Source organism: Octopus sinensis, linkage group LG7 (genome assembly GCF_006345805.1).
Source record: "Octopus sinensis linkage group LG7, ASM634580v1, whole genome shotgun sequence".
Lineage (NCBI taxonomy): Eukaryota > Metazoa > Mollusca > Cephalopoda > Octopoda > Octopodidae > Octopus > Octopus sinensis.
This window is the reverse complement of record NC_043003.1, coordinates 13,072,977-13,090,503: the sequence shown is the minus strand read 5'-3', so window position 1 is coordinate 13,090,503 and position 17,527 is coordinate 13,072,977. Positions and strand designations below refer to the sequence as shown.

At 38.8% G+C, this 17,527-nt stretch overlaps 1 protein-coding gene across 3 annotated transcripts in view; it reads right to left on the bottom strand.

Moving 5' to 3' along the window:
* The window catches only part of LOC115213822 (MAM and LDL-receptor class A domain-containing protein 1-like), a 382,250-nt gene that overhangs the window by 298,280 nt on the left and 66,443 nt on the right, over window positions 1-17,527 (bottom strand). For all 3 annotated transcript variants that reach the window (XM_036504533.1, XM_029782714.2, XM_036504532.1), the window contains exons 29-35: window positions 14,725-14,984; window positions 12,495-12,576; window positions 11,304-11,384; window positions 7,507-7,644; window positions 6,500-6,759; window positions 3,862-3,946; window positions 1,458-1,601 (exon numbers count right to left, since the gene is read on the bottom strand). In XM_036504533.1, the coding sequence (XP_036360426.1) occupies window positions 1,458-1,601; window positions 3,862-3,946; window positions 6,500-6,759; window positions 7,507-7,644; window positions 11,304-11,384; window positions 12,495-12,576; window positions 14,725-14,984 (1,050 nt within the window). The remainder of the gene's footprint in view (window positions 1-1,457; window positions 1,602-3,861; window positions 3,947-6,499; window positions 6,760-7,506; window positions 7,645-11,303; window positions 11,385-12,494; window positions 12,577-14,724; window positions 14,985-17,527) is intronic.

Genomic DNA, 17,527 nt, shown 5'->3' with positions numbered 1-17,527 from the left:
TGGATTTGGTAGATGGAAACTGAAAGATACCTGCAGTACATATACATGCATACATACATATATATACATATATATTTCGTGGCACGCCATTGGTTATGACAACATGGGTTCCAGTTGATCCAATCAACAGAACAGTCAGCTCGTGAAATTAATGTGCAAGTGGCTGAGCGCTCCACAGACACATGTCCCCTTAATGCAGTTCTCGGAGAAATTCAGTATGACACAGAGTGTGACAAGGTTGGCCCCTTTGAAATACAGGTACAACAGAAACGGGAAGAAAGAATGAGAGAAAGTTGTGGTGAAAGAGTACAGCAGGCAATGAAACATGGGCCGTGACTGCCGAGGACATGTGTAAGCTTACAAGGAATGAAGTTAGTATGCTCCACTGGATGTGTAATGTCAGTGTGCATACAAGACAGAGTGTAAGCACCTTGAGAGAAAAGTTGGACATAAGAAGCATCAGATGTGGTGTGTAAGAGAGACGACTGTGCTGGTATGGTCATGTGTTGTGTATGGATGAGGACAGCTGTGGAAGAGGTAGACCCAGGAAGACCTGGGATGAGGTGGTGAAGCATGACCTTTGAACGTTGGGCCTCACTGAGGTGATGACCAGTGACTGAGACCTTTGGAGATATGCTGTGCTTGAGAAGACCTAGCAAGCCAAGTGAGACTGTAACCGTGGCCTATGCCAGTGCAGCATAACAAGCCCATTTAAGAGGACCCTCAGTCATTGGGCAATAAACTGCACTTGTGGGGACATGTTGAGGTAAGTGAGGTCGTTGTCATTGCCAATGGCAGTACCACTTGATTGGCACCCATGCTAGTGGCACATAAAAAGCACCATTCGAGCATGGTCGATTCCAGTGCTGCCTGACTGGTCCTGTGCCAGTGGCATGTAAAAATCACCATTCAAGCTTGATTGTTTCCTGTGCAACCTGACTGGCTTCAATGCCAGTGGCATGTAAAAAGCACCACCTGCACACTCAGGGTGGTTGATGTTATGAAGGGCATCCAGCTGTAGAAACTTAACCAGATCAGATTGAAGCCCAGTGCAGCCTTCTGGCTTGCCATCTCTCTGTCAGATTGTCAAACCCATGCCAAACATGGAAAACAGACGTTAAACGATGATGATGATGATATCTATATATATATGTACACATACATATATATGAGGGGATGCAGAAAAGTCCCTGGCTTTAGGTAAAAGAAAATACAGGAGGATAAGTTTATTATGATTTTATTGAACATATTCCCTTCTCAGATTGACACACTTATTGCAGTGGTCCTTAAGTTTTTCTAAGCCCTGTAAAAGAACTCAGAAAGTAGGGCCTTCAACCAGGTCTTTTGCAATACCCTGAAAGCCAGGAACTTTTCAGAACCCTCTCACTGCTTTCACCTATTGTCTGTATACATATTTGTTTATGTTAAGAAACATTGTGAAATAAATTCATTCTTACCCAATGTTGATTTGTATGTATGGTCCCTATATCTTCGATGGTATGTGTTTGTAGTTAACTGCCAATTTAGAGTACTTTGAACACTTTGGAAGAGGCTACATGTGCTTTCAAAATCACAGAACGACAGGAGTGATGTTTTAGCTTCTAAAAAGATTAAAAATATAATAAAATAACAACAACAACAACAACAATAATAATAATAATAATAATAATAATAATACTTAAAAAATAGTGCTTATGGGAACTACTCATATCCAATGAAAAATATTGTCTATGTAATCCCAAAAACATTTTAATTTGTAGACTTTATCAAAAGTACATAATAGCAAACACCTTTCATTGTCCTTTTAAAATCCCATTATCATCTTATAATCAGATTACATTTAAAACAAACATCTAATTTTCTTATGGAGCTCTAGTCATAAAACCAGCTTGAACTTCTAACTTCTCCCTTGAGGTCTCTGGATGAGACTTGTACAAATACAAAGCAAAAGCCAAACATGTGATAAATAATAATAATTATATTTCAAGATTGAAGTTACGCTTCCCAAAAGTAAAGAAACCAGAAGAAGAGCGCAACTGTTATTGGTAATAAATAGAGATTAACTCTGTTTATTAAAACGGAAATGAAACGAATGAACAATATTTCGACACTCTGTGTGTCTTTTACAAGTTCAAATTATAAAATGAAATTAAATTCAAAGATAGGAAATGCTGAAACGTTCAAAATTAAAAGGGTATGACTGCATTTCTTTCCGAGTAAAACAATTTCATCAGTCTTTGGTCTTTCCCAAAAGGTTGCAGAAGCAAAGAAAGAAAGAAAAAAAAAGAAACAAAAGAATTGGAGAAAAAAATTATTATTCTGCCAAAAAGTTTAGTATATATATGGTGGAATTCACCTGCCATTTTATTAATTGACCCCAGGCTGAGATATCAACAGCTCACAAATATATCTATTGTCATGAGTTTTGGGGACTGAAAAGTACAGTGGAGTGCACCTTCAGGTCCTTCTCAAATTTACACTCGTTTGATGTGAAATTGAATAATAATAATAATAATAATAATAATAAAAAAATAAATAATAGTAATAATAATAATAATAATAAAAAAAAAATAAATAATAGTAATAATAATAATAATAAAAAAATAAATAATAGTAATAATAATAATAATATAAAAAAATAATAATAATATAATAATAATAAAAAAAATAAATAATAATAAAATAATAATAAAAAAAAAAAATAATAATAGTAATAATAATAATAATAATAAAAAAATAAATAATAGTAATAATAATAATAATAATAAAAAAATAAATAATAGTAATAATAATAATAATAATAAAAAAATAAATAATAGTAATAATAATAATAATAATAAATGCCCTGATGCAGTACCAGGCAGTGGCCCTCGTGGCATCTGATCTTAACTGATTGGAAGTGTTATCATGTACATTGTTTTGTCTTGGTATAAAAGATGGGCTACAGCAAATATTCTGCTCAATACCACAGATTTGCTTGTCAGTTGTTTGACCTTAACCAGTTGAGCATGTCCCTTAGTGGCTGACGATATGTGCATCTCTGATCACAAGCAGAAGTAGTGGAGGAGCATCATAGCCATGTGTCGAGAGGGATTCTCTGGAAACATGAGTGTTTCGTTCAACATCCTTAAACAACCATTATTCAGGGACCTTTTGAGTGGGATGGGTTACTTGACAAGAAGAAAATTCTACCTGGGCCCCACCTGCAAGGTCATGTGCTGTTTATCTTGATATGACATAACCATGTCACGCACATATGGTTGTGATGCATGTACCTAGTGTACCTTTATCAGACAGGTAGTCATGATGGGTATACTGGGCGTCGTATATTTTACCCCAGTGTCACTTTGATGGCATGCACTGCTCTCTCACTCAATAATAATAATAATGATGAAAGGCAAAGTTGACCTGAGTGGAACAAAATTTCGCTAAGCATTTTACCTGGCATGCTAATGATTCTGCCAGCTCACCACCACAATGTATGAAATAAAATTAAGAATGTTTTAAATAATAGTAAGAAATAAAAGTACGGTGGAACTTCAGTTTACAAATTTAATTTGTTCCTGAAGTCCACTGGTCATCCTAAATGTTCATAAACTGAAATTTTTTTCCCCATTGGCAATTCAAGAAAAAGCCCAGTGAATTTGAGCAGGGATATGCACTGAGTTAAAACGAAAGTGAAAGTGAAGCAGCATTCCCAGCTTGTTGCCCACTCTTGTTTTCGGCTGGTGTGTTTGTTACTTGATACATTGTTTGTCACCTGAGAAATTTTATGTTTGAAAACTTGTTTGTAAACCAATTTGTTCATGATGAGGGGCCATTCATAAACTTAGGTGCCACTGTAGTTAAAAGCAAAATTACCTGAACATTGTTTTGGTGTAATCATTATATCATCTAAAGCAATGTCTCCAGTAAAACTTTTCCCCTTGGTTACTTCAAATATAATCTGAAATAATGTACAAACAATTTTATATTTAGTAAAATTTAACTCAAAACAACTGGGAGAATCTGTTACTATCTCCTACTTTCCCATATCTTATTTCTTTACTACCCACAAGGGGCTACACAGAGAGGGGATAAACAAGGACAGACAAATGGATTAACTCGATTACATAGACCTCAGTACGTAACTGGTGCTTATTTAATCAAACCCGAAAGGATGAAAGGCAAACTCAACCTTGGCGGAATTTGAACTCAGAACGTAGCGGCAGACGAAATACCTATTTCTTTATTACCCACAAGGGGCTAAACATAGAGGGAACAAACAAGGACAGACATGGGTATTAAGTTGATTACATCGACCCCAGTATGTAACTGGGACTTAATTTATCGACCTCGAAAGGATGAAAGGTAAAGTCAGCCTCAGCGGAATTTGAACTCACAATGTAGTGGCAGACAAAATACCGCTAAGCATTTCGCCCGGCATGCTAATGTTTCTGCCAGCTTGTCGCCTTTCCCATATCTTGCAACACCTATCCACCTACACTCTCTGTTTTCCTCTCCCTGTTTACTTCTACTCACTTCCTATTTTAAGTGCCCACCCTTACAAATCATCATCACTATTTTTATCTCTTTCGAACTCCATCATGGTCACACCCATTCTTGCCATTCCTACCCCCATCACTCCAATCCTCACCACTCTCACTCACCATGACCACCCCCACTCTCACCATTCCCACTCTGGCCACTCTTGCTCTGGACAAACCCACTCTGGACATTCTCACTTTGAGCACTCCCATCTGGCACAAGATCCCCTCCCCCAATGCCCCCTCCCCTTTCAAAGATTCCTTGTCTTGCAAAGTTACTTGGTGACCCTGCCAGTGCAGGTGCTACATAAAAAGCATCCAGTCCACACTGTAAAGTGGTTGGCATTTGGAAGGGCATCAAACAGTAAAAACCATGCCAAAACTGACCTCTCCTGTGCTGGTGCCACATAAAAAGCACTCAACCCACTCTGTGGGTTGGTTGGTGCTAGGGAGGGCATCCAGCTGTAAAAAACCATGCTAAAACAGACACAGAAGTATGGCGCAGTCTTCTACCTGGCCAGCTCTAGTCAAACCGTCCAACCCATGCCAGCATGGAAAGCAGACGTTAAACTATGATAATGATGATGTTGATGACGATGACAGAGATCAATATTAGAATATCATAAAAAAGGCCTTTTATCTTATGCTTTTAACTTGGTTCAGTCATTGGACCGTGGCCATGCTGGGGCACTTCTTTGAATGGTTTAGTCAAACAAATCAATGCCAGTACTTTTTTAAATTTTGTACTTACTCTGTTTGTGTCTTTTGCCAAATCACTGAGTTATAGGGATGTAAACAAACCAATCCTGGTTGTCAAGTGGGTGTCAATGAGACCAATGCAACAGAAACTCAAAGACACAAATACACAGATTATGCCCCATCTCATACGTACATACATACATACAAACATACATACATACATACATACATACATACGTATGTGTAAACATACATACATATATACACATACATGCATAATATACATACAAGCATATACATACATACATACATACATACATACAAACATACATATATACACATATATACATGCATACATATACAAAAAAGGATACACATACATACATACATACATACATATATACACATACATACATGCATACATACACATACAAGCATACACATACATACATGCAAACATACATATATACACATATATGCATGCATACATATACATACAAGCATACACATACACACATACATACATGCATGCATGCAAACAAACATACATACATACATACATATGTGCAAACATACATACATATATACACATACATACATGCATAATATACATACAAGCATATTCATACATACAAATATACATGCATATATACACATATATACATGCATACATAAACATACATACATACATACATACATATATACACATACATACATGCATACATACACATACAAGCATACACATACATACATGCAAACATACATATATACACATATATATATGCATACATATACATACAAGCATACGCATACACACATACATACATACATGCATGCAAACAAACATACATATATACACATACAAGTATACACATACATACATGCATACATACATACATATATACACATACATAATGCATACATACACATACAAGCATACACATACATACATACATACATACATACAAACATACATACATACATACATATTTACATACATACATACATACATACATACATACATACACATACATACATACATACATACTCCGGGCTTCATTCAGATTCCATCTGCCAAATTCATTCACAAGGCTTTGGTCAGTCCAAGACTATAATAGGAGACACTTGCCCGAGATGTCACATAGTGGGACTGAACCCAGGATCTTCTTACCCATACAACCATGTCTGAGCCATAAAACAGATATTTTAACAATAAGTTTTTTAGATCATTAATTTTTGGATATCGATTTCTGATAATTCAATTATGAAAATACCTGCAGTTCTTGTGGTCCTCTGATGTTTACTTGACCATTTATCCATTTGTTTCCTTGAGATTTCCTCTTCTGCCAAGCAACTACATCAGATTTGCCTCTATATACCACAGACAACGTACCAATTCCATATCCATACATGTGATACCAAAAACTTAGACACCATTCCTGTGATCCTGGTACTTGAAATTTGGGACTGATAAGATGAGTGCTGTCTCCTGATACAACCGGGTTGGATGTTTCAATATAGATATAGTTTCCAGCTGTAAAAAGTTCCAAAAATATTACTATCATCTGTGTGTGTATATGTGCAGGCTGGTACAAACTTGAAGGTTCAAATTATAACAGCTTTTAACAAAGCAAAAATTTATTTCAGTTTCAAAGAAGATATTAATGTTTTAGCTTACCAACGTTGATACTGGAGCTTGACACAGCCCTGGAGTTTACCAGTTTCCTGTCAAACCATCCTACACACACACACACACACACACACGCACACGCACGCACACACACACACACACACACACACACACACACCACACACACACACACACATGCCATGGACTTCTTTCAGTTTCTTATTCCTTTACTGCCCACAAGGGGCTAAACACAGAGGGGACAAACAAGTTCACACAAATGGACTGAGTCGATTATATTGACCCCAGTGCGTAACTGGTACTTATTTAATCGACCCTGAAAGGATCAAAGGCAAAGTCGACCTCGGCAGAATTTGAACTCAGAACATAGTGGCAGACGAAATACCGCTAAGTATTTCACCTGGTGTACTAAGGTTTCTGCCAGCTCACCGCTTTTCAGTTTCTGTCTACCAATTCCTCTCACAAGGCTTTGCCCAGCCTGAGGCTGTAGTAGAAGACACTTGCCCAAAGTGCCATGTAGTGGGACTGAACCCAGAACCATGTGGTTGGGAAGCAAACTTCTTACCACACAACCATGCCTGCACCATATGCTTACTGTTTAGTGAAATAATCCTTATTTATTTAAATACTTACTGCCAGTGGTGTGATCCCTTTTCGGTCCTGTATCCTGTGTAGCTGTTTTACCTCGCTTCATTTGCCACTTTACTTTACTACCAGGAAGCTGTTGCCAACCACAAAACCCAGTTGAAAATGTACATGATTTAAAAGAGTCTAAAACAAAACAAAACAAAACAATAACAATAAAAAACAAAACAGGAATAATAAAAAACAACAACAGCCACAATAACAAGAGCATTCAGAGAGCACAAACCTTCGCCAAGGCAACACAATGATTAGCCAGAGATGATTTTTAAAATGAGAATATCTGAAATAAACTCGACTGCTCTCACAAACAAAAATACTAGAAAGGAACCTGATTGTTCTCAAAAATTAAGTAAAAAATTGGAAAAATGATCCAGTATCCTTGTCCCAAAATCTAATCAGTTTATGCCAGTCACAAGGCCAAACATTCCTGAAAGTTTCATCTGAATCCATTCTGCGGTTATTGAGATATCTTGTCCATGGACAAACAAACAAACACAACTGAAAACAATACCTCCACCTTTGCTAAGGCAAAGGTTATAACAATAAGAAACAAAACAAGAAGCTCCAATTTAAAAAAAAGCATTTTTAAAAAACTTGTTTTAACTTATTATTTTTGATACCATGGTCAGTGGAAGAAGAGCAGCTCTGAGGACAACTTTCCAAGCCTCCAACATTAGTTGAAAGAAGATAGGAAGATATCTTTGGATCAGAGAGCTGAACAGAATACTGTGCTTTGTGTGATTTTGTAACTATAGAAAAAGGGACTACAAAGAACGGAAAGAAGTGGGAGCTACAAATTTAAAATTCTACAGATACTCTTTCTACTCTGACCCCGAAAGAATGAAAGGCAAAGTTGACCTTGGCAGAATTTGAACTCAGAACGTAAAGACAGACGAAATACCGCTAAGCATGCTAATGTTTCTGCCAGCTCACTGCCTTAAGATATTCTTTTCTACTCTAGGCACAAAGCCTGAAATTTTTGGTAAGGGGACCAGTTGATTAGATCGACCCCAATACACAACTGGTACTTAATTTATTGACTTTGAAAGGATGAAAGGCAAAGTCGACCTTGGTGGAATTTGAACTCAGAATGTAAAGACAGACGAATTACTGCTAAGAATTTCGCCTGGGGTGCTAATGTTTCTGCCAGCTTGCCACCTTAAAATATTCCTTTCTACTCTAGGCACAAGGCTCAAAATTTTTGGGGAGGGATCCAGTCGATTAGATCGACCCCAGTACACAACTTGTACTTACTTTATCGACCCCGAAAGAATGAAAGGCAAAGTTGACTTTGGCGAAATTTGAACTCAGAACATAAAGACAGATGAGATACTGCTAAGCATTTCACCTGGGGTGCTAACGTTTCTGCCAGATCGCTGCCTTCAAATTCTACAAATACTGTTGATTGGCAGAAAGCTTGAGAGACTGAATATCATAGATTAGAGCAGTGGTTTCCAAAGTGGGCAATATTGCCCCTAATAGGGGCAGTGGAAAGTTCCAAAGGGGCACTGAAGAATAGTAGGGCAATAATGGGGATGGCGATTCATATAAAAAGTGGGTTGATAATGGGTAGCAATTTATGTAAAACAACAAATGGGTTCATGAGGTTAAGTTTTATTTGTTAAATACAGTTGCTTTGAATATGCTTTAGAAAGGGGTCTATGTTTGTGATGGTTAGTTGGGGTGGGGGTACTAGGAATGTGGGTTGGGTGTCCAAGGGGAGGCAGCCTAAAAAAGTTTGGGAACCACTGGACTAGAAGAAAACAAAATGATACTGGTGAGCTTTTAGAATAAAAAGGACTTAAGACTAACAGGAAGCTTAACAGGGAAACGATTCACCTGTCAGAGTAATGACGGTGGAAATACTTGTAAGAAAGACACAATGAAGGTACATTTCGATGATGAGCCAGTGATTCCAACAATCTGTTTTCTTTTTTTGTTTAAAAGAGACTCATCATCATCATCGTTGTTCGATCGTGGTCGAGACAATGGATTTTACTATGCTACACCAGACTTCATGGTTCATCATAGCATTACGGCGGTCATGTTGCTGGATGCCTGTATCCCTGGAGATTACATCAGGGTAGGAAAGTGTGCGCCCTCTGGTATCGCGAGCAGATGGCTTCCAGAGGAGAAGTGTAGAAATTACCTCGTATTCAGCTCTACAACAATGTCCAACAAACTGGACTCTTCTACTTTTCACAAGAGATGATACAGGTGGTAGTTTCCCATATATTTGTACTTTGGTTGGATGACGCTTCCACGAGAGATTTTGAGCTCTCATAAGGAGGTGAGTGTAAGCTCCATCCAACCGCCTCTCAAGCTTCTTTGATAACGTCCAGGTTTCTGAGCCATATAGTAGAATTGGTTCGACTGTGGCTTTGAAGATTTTAAGTTTGAAATCTCTACTTAGATTTGATGACCAGATCTTATGCATATCATTACAGGCTGACCAGGCCATACTCTTTCGAGTTAGAAAATCTTTTTCAGATGATGATATGTATGACCCAAGATACTTGTAATCAGAAGCAATGATAAATGACCGAGATCTTTGCCGTGCTTGAGAAGACTCATCAAGCCAAGTGATAGCAGTTGTGGCCAATGCTGATGTTGTGTAACTGGCACTTGGGCCGGTGGCATGTAAAAAGCACCCATTATGCTCTTGGAGTGGTTGGCATTAGGAAGGGCATCCAGCCGTAGAAACCATGCAAATCAGATTAGAACCTGGTGCAGCTCTCCATCTTACCAGTTCCAGTCAAACTGTCTAACCCATGCCAGCATGGACAACAGACAGTAAATAATGATGATGATGATGATGATGATGATGATGATGATTTTGTCCCAAACAAAGCTTTAGGCCACCACATTATAAAGGGACTACAAATATGTAAAAGAAGGGGCCTAGAAATTCAAATGATATTGATTGACAGAAAGCTTAAAGGAGTGAATATTACAGGCCAGTGGGAAATGAGATGATGGTAGTGAGTTGAGGAAATAGTCTATTTAATTTCCCATCTTCATCATATCCCACTGAAATGCCATCTTGCAGGGTGCATGCTCCTACCTCTTAGTTGGGATCCCCCCTGCTTTTTAGACTGTCAGTTCAACAAATATTTATATCCTCCTCCTCCTCCTCATCATCATCATCATCGTCGTCGTTTAACATCTGTTTTCCATGCTGGCATGGGATGGATGGTTCGACATGGAGCTGGCTGGTCAAGGAGCTATCCTAATTCCGATGATCTGTCATGGCACGGCTTCTATGGCTGGGTGCCCTTTTTAATGCTAATCCCTTTACAGAGCATGCTGGGTGCTTTTTACGTGCCATCTGCATGAGTCCATTTATGCGGTACTGGCATGAGTGCATTTTATGTGGCACTGGCACCTGGAATGACAAACCTGTATATACGGATCACAGGGATTTTACTTAATTTCACGCATGTTCTCAGGTACAGCAAATCACCATGATTCTTGGTCCCTTTCCATTTCCTCAATGAGGAATTATAATTCAAATAATTATAAATTGTAATTTATATAATTCATATAATTATAAATAAATAATTCACATACTGTATTTTAATGTCTATAAGGAACCCACTTTTGTCAAAAATTAGATAAAAAAATATGGGAGTTTCTTATACATGGATAGTAATATACTCCCTTACAAAACCTTCTTTCTAAATTTTAAGCCCCCAAATTAGGGGTTCCTTATACACGAGGGTTCCTTATATACATTAAAATATGGTAATTATAAATTCATATAATTATAAAATAGATTATCTCACCTGTCTGAGGAACTGTTGCTGGCTTAGTGGTATATGATCTTTTGGCCGTAGTATGAGCAGCAATAGCATTGCTTGGTTTACCTGAGAAGATTCAAAATAATTAGTAAACATATAAAAGTGACAGAAGCAGTATAAATACTGAGAGGTAACATTTATGCTCATGTGGATGTTCTGTTAGAACAAACTATACTGTGGTAGATACCATGAGAGAGACTCTCATATTGGCTTTTTAATGCAAAATGCACCCTTCTTTATATTGCTAGAGGGGTGATAAAGCCCTGCTATCCCCAGCACTGGGACCACAATATCTAGTATTTTGACCCTTTAGCATTCAGATTATTCTGTCAAACATAATGCTTATTTATTCAAATTGATTTGCATTAATCCTGCTTCTAGATTTCAATGATGTACCCATGCCAGGATGGAAGGCAGACGTTAAACGATGACAGTAGTATATTTTTAGAATGGCATGGTATGATAGGTGTGAGAGGCTAAATTCAGCCAGTTTGAACATAAAACATAGAATATTTAGGCCTGATATGGCTGGTTTAAATGCAAAAGGTTTAACCTACAGGTGTGTGCATGTGTGTGTGTCTATATATATGTAGAGGCGCAATGGTCCAGTGGTAAGAGCAGTGGACTCATGGTCGTAGGAGAAGAATAGATGATTTAGAGAAGAATAGATGAAATATTGGTTTTGAATTTTGGCACAAGGCCAAGAATTATGGTATAGGAACCAGGGGAAGAATAATTCCTGGCCTTGTGCCAAAATTCAAAACCGATATTTCATCTATTCTTCTCTGAATTCCTACTCCATAATTCCTGGCCTTGTGTCAAAATTCAAAATCAATATTTCACTTGAGATTTGAAACCAATATTTCACAATGAAATTTTGGTTTTGAATTTTGGCACAAGGCCAAGAATTATGGGGTAGAAACCAGGAGAAGAACAGATGAAATATCAGCTTGAAATTTTGGCACAAGGCCAGGAATTATGGCAAAGGGGATAAGTCAATTACACCGACTGCCATGCACAGCTGGCACTTATTTCATTACCCACCCCCATGAAGGATGAAAAGTAATGTTGATCTTTGCAGAATTTGAACTCAGAACTCAAAGATGGATGAAATGCCATTAAACATTTCTGCCAGCTTGCTGCCTTAAAAATAGATGAAAAAACAAAGGTACTTACGTGCGCAATCATGTATTTTGTTAAAATGTGTGTCATCAATTGCCACATAGCTTTTGCTGCCAGACTTAACTTCAATTACAATCTATGAAGATAAAGTAAAGGGACTTTTATTGAATGAATGAATTAAAATATATAAATAAATAATAAGTACATTATTTACATTATTTACATTTGATAGATTATTTCTCCTCATCTTGTTTGTTGTTAACACGTTTCAGCTGATATACCCTCCAGCCTTCATCAGGTGTCTTGAGGAAATTTCGAACCTGGGTTCTCATTCCTAAGGTATTTTTCGCTGTTGTTATTATTATTAATATTATTATTATTATTCAGGTCGGCTGCCTGGAATTGAACTCGGGATCTTGGGGTTAGTAGCCCGTGCTCTTAACCACTACGCTATATGCCTGTAAATAATGTACACAATTCCTCATCTTTTAAATATAAAACTGTAAATATTAAGCAACACACACACATACATGCATGCACATGTATACACACACACACACACATGCACACGCATATACATACCACACAAACACATGCATATCCATCTTCCTTCTCATCAATGTTTTAACATCAGCTTTTTTCATGCTTGTATGAAGGAGACTTTCTACAGCCGGGTGCTCTTCCTGTTGCCAACTCTCATCTGTTTCCAATCAAGGGAATATTTCCCCCTCGTGGTCAGACATGCTTTTGCAAAAAGCTGGAAATGATGAACACTGCTTTTATGACTGTGACACTTGCTTACGGCTGTCATGAAGCATCAAGATGAGGACACACACACACACACACACACACACACATACACACTCACATGCGTGCACACACACATGTACACACATAGTTACATACTTGAGAAATTGGGGTTCTTGAGAAATTAGGCTTCCCAAAATCAGAAAGGCGAAAGCTAATTCGAAGACTACAGATTCAATCCATTACTGGAACTGTAAAAATCTGTAAAGCTTTCGAGGAGTTTATCATTTAAATATATATGAACATGTCTAGATATGTAACTATATGTATGAGAATACATACATAAAGCAAAACATACAAATCTGCACATACATACATACATACGTACATACATACATACATACATACATACATATAAAGTACTCCGTTGTTGATGTTGAAATTCCAATAAAGGAGCCTTGGATCTAGTTTAGAAACCAGCTCTTTCCCTATTGGCAAGAAATCTTGAAATAAAACTGAACAATGACACACACACTACAGGTTTCTTTCAGTGCTGTCCACTAACCCTATTCAGAAGGCTTTGGTCAGGCTGGGATTATAGTAGAAGATTCTTGCCCAAGGTACCATGCAGTGGGACTGAAGGTGAAATCATGTGGTTGCCAAATAAACTTCTTAATCACATAGCAATACTTGCATCCACAAATATTGGTTTCAAATTTTGGCACAAGGCGAGCAACTTCACAGGAATGGCTAAGTCAATCCTATTGACCCCAGAACTCAACTGGTACTTATTTTATCGACCCTAAAAGTTGGACAGGTAAATCTACCTCAGAAGAATTTGAACTCAAAATGTGAAGACATGAAATGCTGCTAAGCATTTTGCTTGGCATTTCATCTATAAATAATCTTTTCTACTCTAGGCACAAGGCTCGAAACTTTTGGGGGAGGGGACCACTCGATTATATTGATCCCAGTATGCAACTGATACTTAATTTATCGACCCCGAAAGGATGAAAGGCAAAGTCGACCTCGGCAGAATTTGAACTTAGAACGTAAAGACAGACAAAATACCTATTTCTTTACTATCCACAAGGGGCTAAACACAGAGGGGACAAACAAGGACAGACAAACGGATTAAGTCGATTATATCAATCCCAGTGCATAACTGGTACTTAATTTATCGACCCTGAAAGAATGAAAGGCAAAGTCGACCTCGGCAGAATTTGAACTCAGAACGTAAAAACAGACAAAATACCTATTTCTTTACTATCCACAAGGGGCTAAACACAGAGGGGACAAACAAGGACAGACAAACGGATTAAGTCGATTATATCGACCCCAGTGCTTAACTGGTACTTAATTTATCGACCCCAAAAGGATGAAAGGCAAAGTCGACCTCAGTGGAATTTGAACTCAGAACGTAGCGGCAGACAAAATACAGCTGAGCATTTCACCTGGCATGCTAATACTTCTGACAGCTCTCCACCTTATTGCATCTATAAATAATAACAGGTAGATATACAAAGTGAGAACTTACTGAAAATACTTCTGAAGTGTTTGATATAGGAACTTGTGCTTCCTTCCAGTTTCCTTCTTGCTCATCTGTAAGCTGCCACAAAATACTTGTATTTGATGCCTTCTTGTACACTGTCATTGTGGCGGGTGTCTTCCCATATATATTGTACCATAAATGGAGACAGTTGACTGTTGGGTTAAAATCTGTGCTTACTAGTTTAGAAATACTGCCAGCTTGACCACTGTTTGATTTCGCCATAAGATAGTGACCTTTGGAAATAACTTTAGGAAAAAAAAACATTAAGTATTTAGTAATTATGTAAAATAACAACTGACATTTCAATTTTGTATTTGGTTCACATGACTCTTGATATGAATTTTTATGTTGAAACAGATTTTTTGAAAGAGCCATTATGCCAATAATTCTTTTCTAATTTTGGCTGGAGGCCAGGACTTTCCGACAACTGCAGGAGAAATACCTAGCTAAAGATAAACCCCTCTACATAGCTTTTGTGGACTTGGAGAAAGCCTTTGACAGGGTCCCCCGATCCCTTATCTGGTGGTCGATGCGGAAACTGGAGATTGACGAATGGCTAATAAGGGCTGTACAGGCCCTATACAGAGAAGCTGTCAGCAAGGTTAGAATTGGCAACGAATATAGTGAAGAATTCCGGGTAGAAGTAGGTGTACACCAAGGCTCAGCCCTCAGTCCCCTTTTATTCATCATAGTCCTCCAGGCAATAACAGAGGAATTCAAAACAGGTTGCCCCTGGGAGCTCCTCTATGCTGATGACCTGGCTCTCATAGTAGAATCACTACCGGAACTAGAAAAGAAATTTCAGGTGTGGAAGCAAGGTTTAGAATCAAAGGGCCTTAGAGTAAATGTAGCAAAGACCAAAGTTATAGTGAGCAGAAAGGCGAACTCAGCACACACACCCTCGGGCAGGTGGCCCTGCTCGATCTGTAGGAAAGGTGTAGGTAAAAACTCCATAAGATGTACCCAGTGTAAGCTATGGACGCATAAGAGGTGCAGCAACATCAAAGGGAAATTAACTGATAAGATAGCTTTCATGTGCGGCAGATGCACAGGGACAATAGACACCACAGATACTCAGAAAACAGATTCCATCACACTCCAGGGGGAGAAACTAGAAGTAGTTGATAGTTTCCGCTACCTGGGTGACCAAGTTAGTAGTGGAGGTGGATGCTCAGAGAGTGTCACCACTAGAATACAAATAGCCTGGGCAAAGTTTAGAAAGCTCCTACCCCTACTGGCGACAAAGGGTCTCTCGCTTAGAGTGAAAGGTAGATTGTATGATGCATGTGTGCGAACTGCCATGCTTCACAGTAGTGAAACATGGGCTGTGACTGCAGAGGACATGCGTAGACTTGAAAGGAATGAAGCTAGCATGATCTGCTGGATGTGTAATGTCAGTGTGCGCACACGACAGGGTAAGCACCCTGAGAGAAATGCTGGACATAAGAAGCATCAGATGTGGTGTGCAAGAGTGACACTTACGATGGTATGGTCATGTACTGTGGATGGATGAGGAGAGATGTGTGAAGAAGTGCTGCTCCCAAACAGTTGAAGGTTTCAGGGGGAGAGGAAGACCCAGAAAGACATGGGTGAGACAGCCAAGCATGACCTCAGAGCGTTGGGCCTCACAGAGGCAATGGCAAAGGACCGAGATCTCTGGAGATATGCTGTGACTGCAAAGACCCGGGCTGCTTCCTGCACCAGTCCCACATAGCCCCTGCCCATTAAAAGTACCTTGGATACCAGAACATCCCTCTGTGCTTGAGGAGACCTATTGAGTCAAGTACATGAACATTGAAACAAATATCAATGGAAATAGTAGTTGTGATACCTGTACCGGTGGCACATAAAAAGCACCATCCGAATGTGGCTGATGCCAGCGCCACCTCGACTGGCTTCTGTGCCGATGGCACATAAAAAGCACCATCCAAACGTGGCCGATGCCAGCGCCGCCTTGACTGGTTTCCGTGCCAGTGACACGTTAAAAGCACCAACCGATCGTGGCCGATGCCAGACTCCCCTGGCACCTGTGCCGGTGGCACGTAAAAAGCACCCACTACACTCGTGGAGTGGTTGGCGTTAGGAAGGGCATCCAGCTGTAGAAACACTGCCAGATCAGACTGGAGCCTGGTGCAGCCCCTGGCTTCCCAGACCCCGGTCGAACCAGCCAACCCGTGCTAGCACGGAAAACGGACGTTAAACAATGATGACGATGATGATGATGGTTAGCACCCAACACACACTGTAAAGTGGTTGGCATTTGGAAGAGCATCCAGCTGTAGAAACCATGCCACAACAGACAATTGGAGTTTGGACAGCTCCTCAGTTGGCTAGCTCCTATCAAACCGTCCAGCCCATGCCAGCATAGAAAATGGACATTAAACGATAATGATGATGATGATGGTGATGATGATGATGATGATGATGATGATGAGGATGATGGTGATGATGATGATGATGATGATAATGTGGTTTCCATATAGTCTACTAGTTCCACTCACTGATAAGGAATTGGTTGACCTGAGTCAATAGTAGAAGCCCAAAGTTCCTCACAATGAATAGAACCTGAAACTATGTGGTTATAGAGTGAGTTGTGTAACCATGTAGTTATTCTCTGCTGCCCTATACCCATGTAAATTTTAAATTAAGTAATGTGATTTGGTCCCTTATCCCTTCAAAACTATGGCAAACACAGTGGAACCTTTATATATTACTGTTCTATATTTTTATTGATTGATGTTAGAGGAAGTATATTTTAAGAGAAATATGGTAACAAAAGAGTTAATTG